Here is a 20,290-nt window from a genome sequence, read left to right on the forward strand (position 1 = left end):
TAAACAAAGTACTTCATTACAAACTCATTATACTTTGGTAGTTAAATAAAATAAACAAACTACTTCATTACAAACTCATTATACTTCTTTGGTAATTTAGTCGTGCGTTTTGGTCGTTGCGTTATTTGTATTTTGTCATTGTCGGGAATTTGGATTTTGTCATTGTAGGGAATTTGAGTTTTGTCATGGTCGGGAATTTGAATTTTGTTATCGTCGGGAATTTGAATTTTGTTGGGAATTTCGTACTTTATCCTGGAGAGCCCTTCTTGATCCTCGGTGATCAATGGCGGTGAGTTTAATGAAGGTCTTAAATCTCTTCTATTTCGTCTAATTATTGATGATTCAGTCTGTACAAGATAAGACCGTGGTTTTTCATATTCGGCGATGATCTTTCCGGGTTTCCAAGTTCTATCTGTTTTTACTACAACACTTTGATCAGTCTTTAAATTCGGTAAATCTTTTGAATTTTTATCATAATATTTCTTCATTTTCATGTGTGCAAGTTCCTTGTCTTCTTTTATATTTCTTTGTATTCTAGGTCTTAAGCTTTCATTTTTGATGGGTAGTTTTTCTCTTAAAGTCCTATTGTACATAGCCTGCGCTGGTGAAACATTGGTCGTTTTTATTGGCGTGTTTCTGTACGCTAATAGTGCTGGGTATATGTCAGTGTTTTGTTCATACGCTTTGCGAAGAATATTTTTTGAGATTTGTACTCCTCGCTCTGCCATTCCATTAGATTGTGGATATCGTGGACTCGAGGTACTGATAGAAAAATCCCATTCTGAAGCAAATGTTCTAAATTCGTAACTGTTAAACGGCATATTGTCTGATACAATTTCTTCTGGAATTCCGTTTCGTGAAAAGACTTCTTTAAATTTTATAATTAAATGTGCTGCTGTTTTTCCATGTAAACGTACTATTTCTAGCCAGTTAGAAAAATAGTCGATTATTATGAGAAAATCTATACCTCTAAATGTCAAAATATCGGCAGCAATCTTCTTCCAGGCTCGGTCCGGAACTGGGTGTGGAATTAGTGATTCCTTCTGATTCTGATGCCTATATTTCTCACAAATCCAGCAACGTGTAACCATATCTTCTATTTGTTTAGAAATTCCAGGCCAATAGACGGTCATTCTAGCTCGAATTTTACATTTTTCTATTCCTTGATGTCCTTCGTGTATTTGTGCTAAAATATCTTCACGGAGGGTTTGAGGAATGACTAACCTATTTCCTTTAAAAATTAATCCGTCATCTGTCGAAAGCTCATGTCTAATATTCCAATAAAGTCTTGTATTCTCCAGCACTTGTGTCTTCTTTTCGGGCCAGCCATTCTTGCAACAATTAAAAAGATCTTGCATTAACTTGTCTGTTTTCATAGCTTTCTTAATTTTTTCTTTCTTCTCCTTTGTGACAGCTATATGTTTCGCAATACTATGTACTACCGACTCTAAATCTTCATCATCCTTTACTGTATCTTTTAAAAAATTCCTGGAAAGAGTATCGGCTAGATACATATGTTTACCTTGTATGAACTCCAAATGAAAATCATATTTCAATATTCGTAACAACATACGTTGTAATCGTGCTGTAGTTTGTCCTATATTCTTTTTGGTTATAGCCAATAGTGGTTTGTGGTCTGTCTGCACCGTTACGTGTCTTCCATAAATATAATAGTGAAATTTTTCTAAACAATATACTACGGCAAGCAATTCCTTCTCAATTTGTGCGTAGTTAATTTCTGTCTCTGTTAATGCTTTTGAAGCATACGCTACTGGCTGTCCATTCTGTAGCAGACAACAACCTATTCCTTTTTTCGAAGCATCTGTTTGAATTACAATGTTTTCCTTTGGGTCAAAATACCTCATCGTCGGTTGCTCACTAAGTAAATTCTTCAATTTATTGAACACTTCTGTATGTTTGTGTGTCCAATGCCATTCTATATTTTGTTTAAGCAACTCTCTCAATGGAGCATTAATTATGGCTACATTCGGAATAAATGATGACATAAAATTTACCATGCCCAAAAAACGTTTTACTTCTTCCTTACACTTGGGCTCAGACATTTCTCTAATTGCACGTACTTTATCTTGATCCGGTTTTATACCCTTGTCCGTTATTATGTTTCCCATATATCTTACACTTTTTATTTTGAATTGAATTTTCTCCTTGTTAAATCTAATATTATGCTCTAGAGCGGTATTTAAAACTCTCTGTAAAATCTCATCGTGTTCTTTTTCATTATTAGCCGCGATGATGAGATCATCAAAAATAACATTTACCCCTGATATATGGCCAAAAATACGAATAACATGTTTTTGAAAAACCTCGGGGGCCGATTTTAGTCCAAATGGCATCCGTAAAAATTTATATCTTCCCACATGGGTGTTAAAACAACATAAATTTGAACTTTCTTCGTCTAAAGGTACATGCCAGAATCCGGCGCTCATATCAATTACGGTAAAAATCTGCTTACCGGCCAAACGTGGGATTACATCCTGTGCTGTAGGTATCATGTAGTGTTCCCTTTTGATGGCTTTATTCAAATCCTTAGGGTCCAAGCAAAGTCTTAACTGACCTGTTTTCTTCTCAACTACTACCAAACTGTTTACCCAATCTGTAGGATAGTCCACCTTCTCAATAATTCCTTGGCGTTCCAGTTCATTCAGGGTTTCTTCCAATTTAGGCTGGAGAGACAGGGGAATTCGTCTAGGAGGGTGAACAACAGGTGTAACGTCCTTGTCAATTTCAATGTGATGTGTTGTATCTAATACACCTACGCCTGTAAAAACATTCCTATACTCATCTATTACATTATTAACATTAGTGTATAATCTGTCTAATTGTTCAATTCTTTTAATTAAATTTAATGATATACAACCTGCTAGACCTAAAATAGGTTGAGATTTTACATCTGCAACAACAAATTCAAGACGTTTTAAATTGTCTTTATATGCGCATTCTAACGTTACTTTTCCTTTTGTTCTTAATTTTATATTTCCAAATGTTAACAAAATTCCATTATATGGCAAAATATTATTTAGTGATATTGACAATTTATCTAAAAGGTATTTTGGCAAAATATTTACCTCTGCTCCTGAATCAAGTTTAAATCTCACCCTAACATTATTTATTGATAAATACTCGTACCAGGCGCTCGAATTTTGTCCTGTCACTTCTGAGACGAAAAAATTTTTCTCACTTCCTTCTTCTGTCACTTCTTTAACTTTTCTTCTGTCTGGAACCGGTCCTCTTTGTCTATTTGCAGAATCCGCTTGATTTTTCTTCTTACACACCGTCGAAAAGTGATTTTTACCCTTGCAGTGTAGACAGGTTTTTCCAAATGCGGGGCACCTCCTTGGTTCGTGTCGTCTTCCACACTTGTGACAACTCTCCACTTTCTTCATATCTTGATGCTTTTTCACGGCTTCAACTCTTGCTCCATGTTGAAATAATTGGGCTTGTCGTTCACTCTGCTCGGCTGCACGACAGTATTGAATGCAATCAGTCAACAATAAATTTGGTTCTCGTAGCAATCTTTTCTGCAAAGCTTTATCCCGAATTCCGTATACAATTCTATCTCTGATGAGTCCTTCTTTCAAAGCACCGAACTCACAGGTGGCTGCCTTGTTTTGTAGTTCAGTTAGAAACGAATCAAACGTCTCCCCTTCTCTTTGGATAATGCTGTTAAAGTTGAATCTTTCAATCGTTATATTTTTTAAAGGCTGGCAGTAATCCTTGAATTTGTTGACTACGGATCTGAAGTTCGTTCTTTCTCCTGCTGTGGTCCATGCGAAATTGTTCATCAACTCCTGGGCGTCTTCTCCAATGAGGTTCAGCAGTAAAGCAATTTTTCTTTTATCTTGGGCCTCGTCCAATCCAGAAGCATCTAGGAACGTTTCAAAAGCGTCGTACCATTTGTTCCAATTTACATTAGGGACTCCTTTTATTTTCAGTGTGGGCGGTTTGTTAACGTTTTCCATTTTCTAATTTTATGGGTGCACGTGTGTTCTGCGACTTAACCTCAACTTTTTTCTTTTTATCTTCAAACATCCACGTTGTGTGCCACTATTCTTCTTTTGTGTCACTTTGGATTTATCACGAATTTACAGTTTTACACCTGACACCATGTCGTGTTCCTTGTCTCGGGGTTTTTTAAATAAAACTCGGAATTTAGTTTTAGAGAGCGACTATATTAATACACCATCTTGCATGCTGGTGCCNGCCATTTCCTTCATTTTACTTTGCTCCTTGTAGTAGGAAGTTCGCTTGAAGATGAAATCAAAATGGAGCCAAAACTTTGTAATTCGACTAAAAAATATGTGGTAAAACCTGGAATTGGAAATAAATAATTTTTGATTTTAATTTCGACTTTTGCGACCTTTGAACGTATTGTGGAACATCTTTGTAATCAATCGAGTGTTTATTTTTGTCTTCTAATAACAAATCTGCAAAAAACACAATTTTTTGTTGTTATTTTCGCCATAAAAATTACCCATTGATGATTCGAAAGCAGTAAAATTTAGATGGCATAAAACATCAAATTCGGGCCCATCCACATGCATCCTCATCCCCGCAACAAGCTTATTCGCATGTTTTTGGAACACTTGACAATACGCCGTTATCATTTTTTGCGAAAAAAGTGGTTGTAGATTTTTTTTATCAATTTTGTATTTAGGCCCTGATGCTGTAAATAAACCTTGTCCAAGAAACGGCTCCAGGAACTTGTAAAAAAAAGCTTTTGTGGTCATTTTAGGCGATTGTAATATACTCTAAAAAAATAATTGATTTTTTCGTTCAAAATCATTGGTTTGTGGACCTGCAACTGGTTTGGGTCTTTGACAAAAAGTACTAATCTTGGACCAAACCACATCCTTGTTGGTGAGGGGTAAGGGTTTAAAGACTCGATAAAAACGTTTAAAATGTCTGAAATTATTTGAAATAGGGACTGAGGTGCGCAACCGTGACTTACCTTCTTTTTTGCATAAGAATTTTAAACCATTGCCGAGTATAGGGAGTGTAGGAGGGCCTTGGACTTGAGTTGAGAACTTGTAAAGTTTTCTACGCGACCAACAATAAAGCAGTAAACCAAATAAAATGGGAATTAAACACAAATAAAAGTGTTTCATTGTAGTAAAAGTTCGTGACTGCCTGATTTTGGCTTCTCTTTTAGTTAAATACATTTTTGTGACATTAATTGGATTATTAGATGAAATAAATATATCTAATGCGGTTAATTGTGTATGAATTTTAATGAAGTCGAAAGTTTTTACAACTAGATGAGCCTTTAATAATGGTGAAAAAGAAACATTTTTAGTTTCAAAAGAGACTGTATTAGTTTTTAAACCAAATATTGTACTTTCACCCCAGTCTCTTTTTACCCGAATTCGGTTAATACAAAAACCTTTCAGCACATTATGAATCAATGTTTAAGTAATAAGTGTGTCAGAATCACAATGTCGTGTTCCTTGTCTCGGGGTTTTTTAAATAAAACTCGGAATTTAGTTTTAGAGAGCGACTATATTAATACACCATCTTGCATGCTGGTGCCACATCGTCTGTGTGTTGTCAAATCATGTCCGCATGCAACCCTCTATACATACATGTATACTACATACTACTACACACAATAATTATTTATTATTTTATTCAAACACAGGGCCAAATAAACGACGTTTTTCAAGAATGAAATTCGAATTTTTGTTTTTGAATTCTGCAAAATTTTCAATTTTTTCGAATGGAAACCCACTATGAAACATTTTTTGTAAAGGCCATGATCTAAAGATCTACATTTTATTCAATTTGATAAAAAAATACTATTTTGATTATATTTTTTATAGTTATTTAATTTTTCTGATTATTTAAAAAAAAAACGTTTGGTTCCATATTTTTTGTTCACCCCGTATAAACACTCCCACATTCTTTCATTATTTTTTCCCACTCCAGGTGTAATTATGTGTAACAAGGTCAGGCATCGTTTCATTCATGACTGTTTTTGAAGTAAAAGACGAAAATGTGAAGCAGGCAAAATTTATTGTACAAAATATATTACATAAGAAATTTTTTCCACAAATAAATAGGGCATGTCGAATCAAAGATGCCAAAAAATACTGACATGGACGTTTTGCGCAACAAATACAACAATGTTAAAGCTTAGTTTCACTCTTTTTGCCTATTAAAACCAAGAGACAGCTTTGCACATCTAGTCACTAAAATTAAAAATCATTTTACTACATCCTACGCTATCACAGTAAGTATAGTTTAAAATTCCTAAAAACGTGTAAAAATAAAAATACTACCAATGTGGAAATTAATTGACTAGAGGAGTGTCATAAATGCTAAAATTAAGTACTGGGGTCACAATGATATGCTTTTTTTCGAGTAGACAAAAGCGCCTACACTATTTTTTCTTGGGTATGCTGCAAACTGGAACAATAATGAAGCATCAATACTGAGAGTCCTTGAACCTTAGCATCGGCTTGACCAATCAGAAACGCGATTTTTGTCTTCTCGGCGTCAGATTCTTGACTACTCATTTGTTTCGACAGTTCCATATGTTCCAAAGTCACCGAATCTAGAGTCTTCTTCAATTCCGCCATCTACACGTGCGAAATAGAACCAAAAACATGAAACTACCTCACTTACCATCACATTGACTTTTTCGACTTTCTCCTCATGTGGCATGTGAGCATAGAGCTGTTTTCCTGTTTCCTTAGCCACGTCCATGAGCGTCTCGTCAGGGGGGCACTGCATGACTTGTTCCAAAAGTCGGTTGACACTTTCGGACGCCTCTTCCGGTTTTTTTTGCACATCTTCCAAAACACCGGGACACAGAGAGAAGGGGTTTATGTTCGACATGGATTGCTTCCGACTTGGGGTTCGCTGGGGCGAAGGTGGCAGACTTTTCGAGACAGTTGATAGAAATTGCGCACCTACGATTTTTTTTAATAAAAGAAAATCCTAAAGTGGGAAAAAACCTGGAATTGCTAAATTTTTCACGCTGTTTACTCGTTTCAACTCCCCCTCTGTGTACTCATCCGGGGGTTCGGTCATCGTTATTTCCGGTTGGACCGTTTCCGGTTCGGTTTTCTTCTCACCTTGTATGCATGCAGTGCTGGTTTGACACTTAGCTATGCATTTTTTGTGACAACAGAGGCCGCATTCGCGGCACTGGACCGCGTCTTTGAGCCAAATCTGAAAGTTGGTGTTGCAAGAGCAGTGATACCCAGTGTTGCCAGGTGTGGTAAAATTTCACCAGATCTGGTGATTTTCATGTTAGTCTGTGATTTGGTGAAAACTTTAGTAAAAATTATATTTGGTGATTTTTTGGAAATGAAAAAAACTGTTTTTCAAGCTTCTTCCACGTTTTCAAAAAGGAACTTGATTATTTCGTCATTTTTTTTCAAAAAATTTAATAACCACCAAATTACTTAAAAATAGTTCTGTTTGTTTTTTTTACAAGATTTTACTAGACAGGATCAAAAATTACAATTTTTGTCTTTTTCGAATACTTTTTCAGCGAGAAATAATTATTTCGCAAAATTTAGTTTAAGACAATCCAGAAATTCATCAAATTCTTTTTAAGTGTTTAAGCACGTTTGTGAAATAAAATCAAGGGAATTCTAAAAATTTCGTTGAAACAGGTAAAATAATTACATAATTAAATCGAATTTGATATTATTTTTAGCTCGTTTCGCTCGACTTACTTTGTTTTTGAACCACAAACCCATTTATTTTGCAAAATCTTGTCCAAACACGCTTAAAAATCACAAAAACAATTGATACTGACGATATTTTGTTTGTTTCACTCGATTTAACTGGTTTTTGAGCAAAATAAAACAAAAATAAGCCGAGAATACTTTAAAGCACGTTTTTGAACTACAGTTTTAGGTTTTTGGCGAGATTGGCTAAAACAAACTGAAAAAATCAACAAATTAAGTCCAAAATTACATTAATTTAGCATTTCTTGAAAGTTTTAGCACGTTTTTCAGCTAGAAACGCTATTATTTCGCAAAACTTTGTTAAAAACAACCCAAAAAAAAAACAGAATTAAACCGAAAATGGTATATTTTTTTCCTTTTTGAGTTTGCGTATCAAAAATCACTAAATTGTTATAAAAAAAAGATTATATTATGATATTTTTACTTAATTCTTAGGCTTTAACTTGATTAATTTGTTAAATTTTTTCGAAGAAAAAATAATCGAAAACCATCAAATTGATTAAAAATAGTTCTATTTATTTTTTACAAGATATTATTAAACACAGAGTCGACAATGACAACTTATTTTTCTTTTTTTCGAATGCTTTTTCTACTAGAAACACAATTGTTATGGAGAATTTTCAAAAACAAGCCAAAAATAGCCCAAAAAACGGCGTTTTTTGAGAGATAAAAACACAAGAGTTCGAAATATTTCATTGAAACATGCTAAAAAATATAAAATTAAATCCAAATTAATATCATTTAAGCTTATTAGCCGGACTTAGTTCGTTTTTAAACTAGATGAGGTTCATTTATTTTTCAAAATCTTGTCCAAACACGGCTAAAAATCACAAACGAATTGATATTGATGTTATTTTGTTTGTCTCACTCGATTTAATTGGTTCTGAGCAACACTAAATTTGGTTGAAAATACTTTTAAGCACGTTTTTATACTAAAATTTCAGGTTTTTGGGCAAAATAAACTTAATAATCAAAATATTAAGTTTAAAATTACGTTATTTTTGTATTTTTCGAGTGTTTTAGAACGTTTTTCAGCTAGAAACGCAATTATTTCTTGAAAACAAGCTGAAAAATTACAGAATTAGGGCAAAAAGCATGTCTTTTTTTTCAAAAGTTTAAGCAGATTTTTAAGCTGAAAACTGCGTTTTTTCGCGAGATTTTGCCACACAAGTCGTAATCTGGTACTAATTTGACAAATTTTTTAACTCGGATCTGGTGAATTTTATGTTTTTGATCTGACAACACTGGTGATACCACCTTCTTAATTACCTTTTTCGAACAGAAATCACAATGGGTGGTGCGGTGGAACTGAGTTCTTATAAAATCGTGTTTGAGGGTTGTTGAAGTTGAAATTTGTTCAATGTCCGTGTTTAAAATGTCCTGAGACATTTTACGTTTGACTTCGATATCGTCCTCGTGTGACCATATGAAAGACAGAAGAATATCGCCGTAACAAAAGACGTGTTCGAAGCCAGAGTGTGCCATCAGTGGGTGTGATTGGCTGTAAATTACAGGTTTCTGTATTTTTGACCGACATAATCACTTTGCATACTTATTAGAATGGGAAAATGCTGGCGGGAGGAAAGAGTACCGTCTCATGTAGTGCCCTAATACGCTGTTAAAACACTCGTTTAAAATGTGGCTCAAAGGGATATTCGCGTATCCCAATAAAACATCTTTATCTTCATTCACAGTGCCCCAAACGTTGACATTTAAGTATTTAAGCCCCTTTCTTAGACTAAATTGAAAATCGTCATTGAAATAAAGCACCGAAGTGGGATTCAACTCTTTACTTTTCCCGACTTCGACAACTTCAAGTTCGGAATTTTCACGGAGAATTTCCGGTATTTCCGAAATTGACTGTTTTTTCCCAACCAACAACGGGGTTGTGTGTTGTTTAAACAGCCCATGTTGTGGCGTTCCAGGCCCACTCGACGTCGGCGTACTCTTGCAACTCACTTCCGTTGACGATTTCTCCGAAACGGAAGTCTTCCGTTTCCGCAAAGTAAAATTACCGATCGTTTGAGCAAATTTCGAGACGTTTTCGTTGCTTGAAAGACTTTTCGGGATTTTCTCAGCGGGTTTTTTCGGCGTTTCCACGTTATCAACTATGATAAAACTGCTCTCGTCTTGATCCATCTCATCAGTTGACCCCTTTTCGAAGTGTTTCTTCCGCAAAATGTACGAATCGACGAGTCTTTTCACCCGAAGAGTGACATGAGTCGAAGTTACGGATTTGATAAATTTGGCGACTTGAGGAACACTCGAAACGGATTTATTTTCGACGGCGAGAACAATGTCGCCGGGTTTGAGGCCCGACTTGAAGGCGCAACTGTGGGGAGAGACGCTTTCAACGGCCACTGAGCTTCTCTCCGGCTTGAAAATAACCCCAAGTTGGGCTTGTTTCAACTTAGTCATCGTTATTTCAAGAATCATGAAAGTGCGATCCTCTGATTCGTACACACAAATCCACGGAATTGTGTCTAAAATACGAAAACATGACCGGTTTTTGGCACTTTAAAACTCACCAACTGCCACAGTGCAATAAACATTTTGCACAGCACTTGACAATTCGAGTCTAGTAACATCGATGCACGTCACTTCAAGTTGGCCCTGAGGGACAATTTCGCTATCTTCAATGTCTAGTTGGCTGGGGTCGGTTTTAATAAAGAACGGTTTGTATCTAGAAATTAATTGTTGATGGCCTACGCGGTAACCAAATTTTTTCCTACCTGATTTTGTAATTTGGTAGTGTGTGTTTTCGTCTAATGGCTTTTTTTATTTGATTTACGATGAGACTTGTGATATTTGACTGTAATTGACGTCCCTGAAAGTGTGATTCAACTTCTAGTTCTATAATCGGGTCTTGAAAAAAACTGAAAGACCAGTGTGTGTAAGGATGTCTTGTAAACTGAAGCCTTACAAGACCGTTGACTTTATTAACTAAAATTTTAATTGATTTAAACCGTTTTCTTGAGGTTTTTTAATTACCCTTAATTGATAAATATGCAGTTTTTCCAAATTTCATTTTGGCATCAACACTAAGTAAAAAGTTTCCTGTATAATCTACATCTAAACATAAACTAACTGTGTCTATGTGTCCTTCCTTATTATCTAATTTCACATCTTCAATACTGATTTTTTTAATATTCGGAAAGTGATTACCCAAGTTCATATCCCTAATCTGTACAAAAATGTCAACAAAAAAATTCCAATTAACCGAATTCTTACATTAATGACTTCAAAAAATTTCCCTATTGTGGTTTTCGTCAATAGTTCCTCAAACTCAAGACTCAATTTCTTGTATAGCCATCTTTTGATAGCTTCAGAATGTCTCAATTCATGAAACAAAAACTGCAAAACTAGACTAACCGATAAACTCGTCGCATCATTCAGTTCTTCACTCTCCAACTGTTTTTTCAAAGACTAAAACCTTGGTTAAACTTAAAAACATAAATATTTAATACATACCTCTGGTAAAACGTAATCAGTGGAGCATTTTTTCCCATTTGGCGTCACCACTGGACTTGTTTTAAAGTAAGAATATAAAATATAATATTGCACCACGAGAGTCACTATAACACCGATTAAAAAAGATATAAAAACTAGGAACATGAACAAAAATATATCCATATCGCTTTAAATTATATTATCACCATTTTTATAGGCCCGTTTTGTGTGAAAAAGGTCGAGGTGGGGTCAATTTACCATTTTAGAGCCTCCTTCTGTTTTTTTCATATACGATTAGTGAGAAAAAAGGGAAACATGATAATTATTTTGCTGTTTTTTTCTCAGGGGGTAACGACCACAGCTGACAGGTGACGGTTGAGGTTATGTAATCAAGGGTACGTTCCAAATCGGGACAAAAAATTTATTTTTTTATACAAGAAATTAAATAAAAGCTTTCTTCTTGTAATATTTTCGTTCTTGTGCTGCTAAATACTCCTTCCGTGTATCACTAGACCTTAAGTCCAAAATCAGGTTTATTTTATTCACGATTTCCTCGGCGATTGATTGGTCTGCTTCAAATTCGTAGCTTTTGAAGCTAGCAGACGATTGTAAAGTGGGGCTTGAAACTGGAAAAACGTTACAATTGGAATTACAAATAAAAAAATTACCATTATCAGAATTTGTAAACGAATGGCTGTAAATTATTTTGAAAGTCGTTTTGTTGCTCTTGGAGGTGTCAATGGCCTCACACCACGCAATCATGTCCATGTCGTGGTTTATGGGTTTTTGTTTAACTAGAAGAAATTTTGAGTTTTTCTGGACTGGATCAATTTCGATTTTTTCGCCACTTATCCCTAAATGTATCTCCACTTTAGTCCGCATTTTGTTAATCATGTAAACTTTGTACGATTTGTATAGTGGGGCTTCCATGGCTCTTTTATGAACGGCCATTAAGTGTAAATCGGTCGAGATTTGTTTTTCTTGGTCTTGTTTAGACGAATCTAGAAAAAAACTCTGAATTTGAACACAAATCTGACCACAACAAACCTTTTCCTTTCTTGTCATTGTAATCAAAGTTTCTTATGGTAACAGTTTCGGAATTTCCAAAACTGACACACTTTGAAGGGTCTGAGTGTTCCACTAGACCCAAACACGCAAATCCAAACTTGGCGATATTTTCTCTTGGGTCCAAATTAGGAAAATCTCTATCAACCTCTCCGTCTTCCTCAGTTATGTACAAACCGTAATTGTTGACAGGTTTCCACGAATAGTCTTCATACATTGTACTTAAAATGAATTTTAAAACACCCACTTTTGAGTTAATTTGTGGTATAAACCTGCATTTGAGTAAAATAAGTCCAATCAACTCTTGAATTTTAGCAGAAGAAATGCAACAAACAGTCAAAGGGTAATTCCTCTGATGCTCTGGTAGCATCGTCAAGAAAATCCTATACTTTTTCACTTGAAGATTCACTTGTCCACTTCCATCAAACTTTGCATAATCCATGTAGGGGTTAATGGGCATCATCTTGTACTGTTTGAAAGTCTTGGAAAACAGAGATTGTTTCTCCTTGGATATTTTAGGTTCTTTCTTTACAAACAACTGATCGATTTGGTCTTGACTCAATTCGTTTTTATTCGTTTCCCATTTAATGTGTTTGATTCTACCTGTTCGCTTTTTAACCTGTTCCAACTTTTCTAATCTGACAGCAGTGTTCGACCTGTATCTTAACGGAAAATCAGTATCAAGTTGCAGGTCGTAAGACTCATGAGACAAATCGTCTTCATCTTCACTGTCTTCATCATCAGGGTATGAATCTAGGCTTTGTTTCAGGTGCTTCCTAACACCTTCCTCCCCTGTCATAATTAACTCACACATACCTAAAACCTAGATAAGTTGATTGCTATTGTGAAACTTATCCCAACCTGTGTCATCTGTAGAAATAAAAGAGTTGCGTATGTGTGATAACAACCAGTATTTGTTATCGTAAAGGGCCATCATGTGTGATGTAAACATTGACAAGTTTGGTTATGTAATAATGTGACGTAACTAGGATTTAATACTGCCTGGAAATGTCTTTTTTAAAAGTATTTTAATATTTTGCAACATAGTTTAGTTAAATTTTCATCAGTTTTCAATGTTATTGGCCACAATTATTTATTTTTAAATTCCTTTTCATATTGGCAGTGCTGTATATAGGTTCGCCACAACAAGTCAAAGTCCCTAAGATTGTCACTAGAAGTGTTGTGTGGGTGTTGTTGTCTTGTGTACCACTCGGGTACAAATCGTTTATTTTGTGTTTGTGTTTGCTGGTTTTAAATAATAATTATGTTTTTTTCAACATAAAGTTATTTCCCCATTGTTGCTTCATGGTTCATATGAGTTTAATGAATATTCTGCAATCGAGTTGCCTCAACGATGGATTTCTTGAGTTCTTGGAGGTTGAAGACAATTTCTGTTTTCTTGGGTAAGTCCTACTTCCGGTTTTGTACAACTTTTGTCTTTCTGTTATTTAAATTCGGTTGATTTGCATCTTTTGTTCTTTAAATTTCCTCAATACAAAAATTAGAAAGGTTTTGGAACAATAACTGTTTCTGCAGTGTGAGAAGATGAGTGAGTCACTACGAGATTTAGGCCTCCGTTTCTCAGAAAAGTGATTAACTCGGGCTAAAAATTTATTTTTGAGAGAAATTATGGCAAGGACAATTTTATGACCCAGCTTGCCATGACAACTCAAAGTCAACTATGATCGATTATTGCCCCGATATGCACTTAGTTTGAATAAAAAGTAAAAAAAGTAAATATACTTTTTATATAAATCTAAGATGCTACAAAAGAAAATGAAATCAAAATTATCCAAAATTGGCTTTGGTTGTATGGAACAAAACGCAACAGGTGCCAGACAGGTGTCTCSCTTCAAACAACTGAATTTTGGCTCARTTATGATTTTTTGAATTAAACTGGCTCAATTATGATTTTTGAATYAAACATATMTATTTTTACTAAAAWCATAGTCGCGGTCAAATGGTTTGTCAATTTTGTCATGGCCAACTAATTTAACGACACTAAAAGGCCTATTCTCAGTGGTTACTCGATTACATAATCATGATTTTTTAGCCTATTACTTGTTCCACATGTTCATGGTTTCATTTATTTTCAGCATATTTTTCACGRAYGACACAAATGTAATCTYGTATGGATCGAGTTCTGTTACTCACCTCTTATTTCTTGACATTTTTAAACGTTTTTGTACATTTCGTTTGTTTTATTTTATTGTTGGAAAATACATTAAAAGAATTTTAATTGGTGTTTATGTTTGTTTCCTTTTTATCATTGCATGCCAATTTTATCGTCACGTACCTACTTATTTAAAAAAAATGGAAAAATTTTGATTAGAATTTTGTTTAAATTTCTATTAATTGTTTTTTTTTTTCATTCATAAATGCTTATCAATGGCCTAACAACATGAAAATCGTCACTTTGAGTTTTCTTTCAGCTATTTGCTACGTTTGTAGCATAAATTGTCAAAACTTGGGACCATCAAATACTCCAGAAGCCTATTTCAACGGTTCAGCTTATCTTCGTTTGCAAACAACAATTTCGCCAATAAAGCAAACAGGTCTCAGCTTTCGGACCTGCACAGGTACGAAGTACTAATTTTCTTTGGAAAAAATTTAAATAATAATTCAGGTGGCGGCCTATTTTCCCAACAACAAAACGACGATTTCCTCGAAGTTTCTGTAACCTCAGAGGGCGTTATATTTTTCGCGAAAACATCCGGCAAACAATTTAATAACAAAATTTTCGGAAATTTCATCAACAACAAATGGCACGTAGTTTTTCTTTTTTACGAACAAGGAAACTTGACTCTTAGAGTAGATAATGAAAAACAGGTATATAAAAAATCGTATTTAATGAGTTTTTTGTAAAATAAAATAATTCCTAGTTGATTGCAAATTCGAGTTACCAAACCGAACTCATCACAAACCCCGGCTTTTACAACGAGGGGGCTTCAGTCCTCCTCGTAGGCAAACAATTCAACGGCTGTCTCCTCGAAGGCCCCTCTCTTGTTTTCAACCATTCGATTATCTACAACCACAATGTCAAATTCGAACCATGCCCCATACCTGAAGATTCTTGCATTCTTCAAGTCATCGATTACTGCGTCACCGAGCCTTGTATGCGACGAGGCACGTGTCATAACAGCCCCAAGGGCTACAATTGCACGTGCCAGCCTCGGTACACGGGCAAAAACTGYGAAATGGATTTGGGGAACCCCTGCGAAAGGAATCCCGCGATTTGCAAAAACGGGGCCACGTGCAATGCGGATAACACGGGGGTTTACACGTGCACGTGCCCCCCGAATTTTACAGGCAAACATTGCGAACAACTAATTGTGAACCAACAGTGTCAGGATAATCCGTGCCAAAATGGGGCTACTTGTGTCTCGAATGGAAATATAGAGTGTTTGTGTTTGCCTGGATTCGATGGGCCGAAATGCGAGTTTAATATTGATGATTGCAAGGGGAATCCGTGCAAGAATGGGGGGATTTGCAGGGACGGATTGGATAATTTCACCTGTGATTGTAGCCGGACTGGATATACAGGACGGTTTTGTCAAATTAATATCAATGAATGTGAGACGAGTCCCTGTTTGAATCACGGGACGTGTTTCGATACGTATGGGGGGTTCCTGTGCCAGTGTCCCCCGGGATATGGGGGCGCTTACTGCCAAAATGTGAGTCATTCGATACTTTGTGTTGTGAGAAAAGTGAAAATTAAGTTAAAATGACATTTGTCAAAAAAAATATTTTCATTGCAATCTTGATTTAACAAACACCTCTTAAAGAAATTAATCAAAATTAATTATCTTTACCTTGAAAAATCATGGTTGTTGTCATAAATGAGTAAGTAGTACCAACAATTATTATAATCTTAAAAATGTGTTTTTTAGAATTTCCAAAAATGTTGCTGTGAAACAATTGAGGTCATTTTTGACAAATGTTATGTTTTTAAGTTAGTTTGACAAAAAATCTCTCACAATTGTTCGTTATTTTTAGCAAAAATGTTCAATTTTAGGTTTTACACGCATGTTCATCCCAGCAGTGTCTCAATGATGGGCAATGTATTAACACTCYYGAYGGTTTTAAATGCATTTGCCCAGAAGGTTTTGCTGGTGAACGATGCGAAGCTGGGGAAAGACAAATTTCATGTGATGGAACCAAATGTCCTCCATATGCCGATTGTGTAAAATCCGGTAATAATTTTGGATGTATTTGCAAACCGGAATATCCAGGAAGTTATCCAAATTGTTCCATTCCTAATATTTGTGCTAATAATCCTTGTAAAAATCAAGGCATTTGTACGTCTTGGAATGGTTATTTCAATTGTTCGTGCTCACCGGGCTTTACAGGTACTCAAGCGTTAATAAAGTTTTTTGACATGTACAGAGTGTTTCAGAACTCGCGCCTTATACAGTATGATGAAAAAAAGRCGCCCGTGTTAACCCACACGTTATAAGTGATCTTTTATTAAAGACGAATTCGAAGACCAAAATTGGATTTGTGCTCTTATCAGTAAGATATAGACATTCCTTTTTAGAAAAGAGAAATCTATATAATTAACAGTTTTAAAATAATTTCATTGTTAAAGTCTAGATTTTGGACGGTGTTTTAAAAAAAATGTGTAAAAAGTCTATTGAAATAAACTTTATTGAAGATGTTAGGATACTATTTCTTGGCTCCAAAGAAAATTTATCAATGTTGCAACATTGCAAATATCCTAGGATACAGAAAATGTCCAAGTAATATACAATTATTGGAAATGGTAGCAACAAAAAAATCAATTTTCAATGTTGTTTATTCTGTGAAATTTGAACGATTAAAGTCAAAAAGGTTTCCTAGATACGAAAAATACCTGAGTGAAATGGTTTTTTAGTAAAAGAAATTTGTGCAATATTGCCGCTTTGTGCTGTTAGACAAACTGTTTAAATTTTAAAAAGAATCTATTTAGACTATTTTTTGGAATCATGGTCACTATGTTTCAATAAAAAAGGACGCGCCTGTTTCAATCGTGGGCGCCTTTTTTCATCACCCAGGATAATGTAAGACCAGGAAAATGGGAAAAATGTTAAAAAAATTCTATCTATAAAAATTTGGAAAGTATAGAAGTCTTTGATTACTTTTTTGCTACAGGCTATTTGCTATCCAAAATTTTTTAAAAGTACAATTTTTTAAACATTTTTACATTGAATTTTTCTTTAGGGCGAGAGTTCTGAAACAAAGTGCCYAGAAGTCGCACGTTGACAGTATTACGTAAAATTACATAAAGTAGCCTTGGWTTTAATTTGGTTTCTTTTTTCTTCGTAGCCAATTATAAAGTTTGCGAGAACATAACAAATGAATGTTGAGGTCTTATGTCATAAATTGTATTAATTCCTTTGGCTTCTGTGTTAAATTCTCAATGCATTCATTTGTTTTTTTCTTAATTTCTTGTTCTTCTAACAAAATGTTGCATTATTTTGGTTTGGTTGTGTCTAAAAATATGGTAGCGGTACTTTCCTCTTTTTTGACTTATTTTCTGCATGCGAAAACAGTCGAGTAGCAATTATTACAATTGACTGATCCACAGCTGGGTGACTTCACTGCACACGTGACCATAATGGGATATGAATCGGAACACATTTCTGGCATTAAAATAACTTAAGCACCAGGTATTAGTTTTTTTGGTTGATTTGTGTACGCATGCTTCTGGGATCACTCACAAGCTGAATTAACAAGCTCTTCTTTTCATTAACAAAAATTAACAATTTTGTTGTTGTTGTTGTGTTTTGTTGTTTTTGCACAAACTGTTTGAATTTCAGGTCAACTCTGCGAAATACCAATCGATTTGCAATCGAATTGTAATTCAAATCCTTGYCAGAATGGAGGTTCTTGTTTCGATAAACCCACTGGTGGTTTTTATTGCAATTGCACGGACCAGTGGATGGGCACTTACTGCAATGATTCGTACGATGTTTGTAAATTAGAGCCTTGTCAGAATAATGCTACTTGTATTTCTTCGCAAAATAAACATGAATTYGTCTGTGATTGCTTGCCTGGTTTCGAAGGACAGCATTGTGAGAGGAATATCGACGATTGCGTCGGTGTTTCGTGTCCCTATGGCCAAATTTGTTTCGATTTGGTAAATGATCACGAGTGTAGATGTCCTCTGGGCTACAAAGGGGAGAATTGTACCATCGACGCTGATCCATGTGCGAAAAAACCGTGCAAAAATGGGGCCATGTGTCAGATGAGYCATAACGAGAATGGATTTATTTGTAATTGTTTGGAAGGATTTTCGGGTGAACGATGCGAAATGGATATCGATGAGTGTAAAAACCAAGCGGGAATTTGCAACGAAGGGATTTGTCAGAATGAAATTGGGGGATTTCAGTGTTATTGTAGACCGGGGTATACGGGGGAACGATGCGATTTGGATTTCGACGAGTGTTTATCAATGCCTTGTCGACATCAAGCCACTTGTCTCAATAAAGTTAATAATTATGAGTGCATTTGTCCTCCGGGATATGAAGGCAAAGACTGCTCGATTAATATAAATGAGTGTGAACCTATGCCCTGCATGAATGGCTCCACTTGCATCGATGGTATCAATAAATTTACTTGCAACTGTCAGCCGGGGCTCACAGGGAAGATTTGTGAAATTAATATCGACGATTGTGAGGTAAGATTCCTTTTTTGTGGTGATACTATTTGGGCTTGTAATAAAAAAAATGTACCAAAAATCGACCAAAATCTCGACAAAAATCAAAAATATTTTTAACTTTAAAATTGATCCATTTAATGTTTTTTACATTTCTAGAGGTCTTAAAGACTCAAATAAGTGCATAAAACGCCATTGGATCAAGTTTAAAAATTTTCGAATTTTTTGAGCGGTAGTAAAATCGTAAAAGTAGTCAATTTAATAAAAGTCGTAAAAACGCTTGAAATATGGTTTTCTAGACGTAAAATTTCGCGCTGAACACGATACAACAAGTTAAAATACTCTACGATGCATAGTTTTTGAGATATTGAGTAATAAAGTTAAGAATGAGTCTAGAAAAATCTGATTTTGACCAAAAAATCAAATTTTTTTTATTCTTATAAAAAACTAGCACTATATGTAAAATTAACCGGAGAATACGCCTGAATAAACCGTTTTGACCTAGGACTCATAGTTTTTGAAATATTTTTTTTTTTAATAAAACTAAAAATGACTCTACCCGGAACCATAACCCGGAGCGACTTCTGGTTTGCGCCATTAGATAGATAATTCAAGCTAATGGTTTTTAGCTTTATGCTCCACGTCTTATAGTTTCGTAGACAAACGCGTTTAAAGTTTCACAATTTTGATAATTTTGACTTTTTGAACGACGATTACGGCCAAACTATTAGACTTAGAGCAAAAAGCTCAACACCATCGTAATCAGCGTAAAAAAATCTATCGACTATCTCGCAAAAAAATTGAATTTTTAAACGCCGATTACGGCGAAACTAAAAGAGATAGCGCAAAATACTTGGTAAATTCGTAATCAGCGCGTCAAAATCTATCGGATAGGATAGGTATAAGTTGAATCTGAGACATGTTCAAAAATACAATTTTTTACTTTTTTTTAATTTTTAAATTGTGGCAAAACTGTGTCTCAATGATATAATGTTTTGAGGTAAACCTATGTAAAATGTTCCGGGGAATCGATTGGCGTCAAAAAAAACTGTAAAATTCCTAATAGTTTTGAAGTTATAAGCGGATTTAAATTTTTGATATTTTTGACTTTATCAGAAATTTTCTCGATAACTATTTATCGTAGTACCGTAATCTTTTTTGGATATGATAGAAAATTAAATTTGCTTTCGAACGGTACCAAACATAAGAGGTTATTACCAATAAGTCCGAAGTTATTCGCAATAGACCGCTCCGAGTGCCAAAAATCGGCCAAAATCTCGACAAAAATTAAAAAAAATTATCTTTAAAATTGATCCATTTCACGTTTTTTACATTTCTAGAGGTCTTAAAGACTCAAATAAGTGCATAAAACGCCATTGGATCAAGTTTAAAAAATTTCGAATTTTTTGAATTTTTGAAG

The 20,290-nt window shown here is 34.9% G+C and overlaps 4 protein-coding genes across 5 annotated transcripts in view; 1 reads left to right on the forward strand and 3 right to left on the reverse strand.

The window, feature by feature from the left end:
- Positions 1 to 4,187: 4,187 nt before the first annotated feature.
- LOC123007715 (cytochrome P450 4g15-like) lies at positions 4,188 to 5,616 on the reverse strand. Its single transcript, XM_044403133.1, has 5 exons — positions 4,970 to 5,616; positions 4,817 to 4,923; positions 4,493 to 4,769; positions 4,379 to 4,445; positions 4,188 to 4,329 (listed from the first exon to the last, which is right to left on the reverse strand). Exons 1-5 carry the CDS (start codon positions 5,178 to 5,180, stop codon positions 4,188 to 4,190), a joined length of 804 nt encoding a protein of 267 aa, XP_044259068.1. The 5' UTR covers positions 5,181 to 5,616.
- Positions 5,617 to 6,011: 395 nt separating this feature from the next.
- On the reverse strand, positions 6,012 to 11,543 carry LOC123007959 (PDZ domain-containing protein 8). Its single transcript, XM_044403500.1, has 10 exons — positions 11,190 to 11,543; positions 10,950 to 11,144; positions 10,710 to 10,902; positions 10,451 to 10,661; positions 10,247 to 10,401; positions 9,271 to 10,201; positions 8,988 to 9,219; positions 6,975 to 7,191; positions 6,643 to 6,929; positions 6,012 to 6,596 (listed from the first exon to the last, which is right to left on the reverse strand). The coding sequence occupies exons 1-10, from the start codon at positions 11,349 to 11,351 to the stop codon at positions 6,393 to 6,395; spliced, it is 2,787 nt and encodes a 928-aa protein (XP_044259435.1). The 5' UTR covers positions 11,352 to 11,543; the 3' UTR covers positions 6,012 to 6,392.
- A 32-nt stretch (positions 11,544 to 11,575) lies between these two features.
- LOC123007967 (stress-activated map kinase-interacting protein 1) lies at positions 11,576 to 13,482 on the reverse strand. The gene is made up of 5 exons (XM_044403513.1): positions 13,095 to 13,482; positions 12,506 to 13,049; positions 12,216 to 12,454; positions 11,837 to 12,169; positions 11,576 to 11,794 (listed from the first exon to the last, which is right to left on the reverse strand). The coding sequence occupies exons 1-5, from the start codon at positions 13,183 to 13,185 to the stop codon at positions 11,610 to 11,612; spliced, it is 1,392 nt and encodes a 463-aa protein (XP_044259448.1). The 5' UTR covers positions 13,186 to 13,482; the 3' UTR covers positions 11,576 to 11,609.
- Positions 13,385 to 20,290, forward strand: part of LOC123007958 (protein crumbs) — a 14,886-nt gene continuing 7,980 nt past the window's right edge. The window contains exons 1-6 of one of the 2 annotated variants that reach the window (XM_044403497.1): positions 13,385 to 13,636; positions 14,666 to 14,812; positions 14,860 to 15,062; positions 15,116 to 15,907; positions 16,249 to 16,582; positions 18,032 to 18,891. In XM_044403497.1, coding sequence (XP_044259432.1) covers positions 13,588 to 13,636; positions 14,666 to 14,812; positions 14,860 to 15,062; positions 15,116 to 15,907; positions 16,249 to 16,582; positions 18,032 to 18,891 — 2,385 coding nt within the window. In that variant the 5' untranslated portion in view covers positions 13,385 to 13,587. The remainder of the gene's footprint in view (positions 13,637 to 14,665; positions 14,813 to 14,859; positions 15,063 to 15,115; positions 15,908 to 16,248; positions 16,583 to 18,031; positions 18,892 to 20,290) is intronic. The other variant, XM_044403499.1, reaches the window with a different exon arrangement.

This window comes from Tribolium madens, unplaced genomic scaffold (genome assembly GCF_015345945.1).
Source record: "Tribolium madens isolate multiple individuals breed KSU strain unplaced genomic scaffold, Tmad_KSU_1.1 Scaffold_3;HRSCAF=73;Tcas5.2_LG2, whole genome shotgun sequence".
Taxonomy (NCBI): Eukaryota; Metazoa; Arthropoda; class Insecta; order Coleoptera; family Tenebrionidae; genus Tribolium; species Tribolium madens.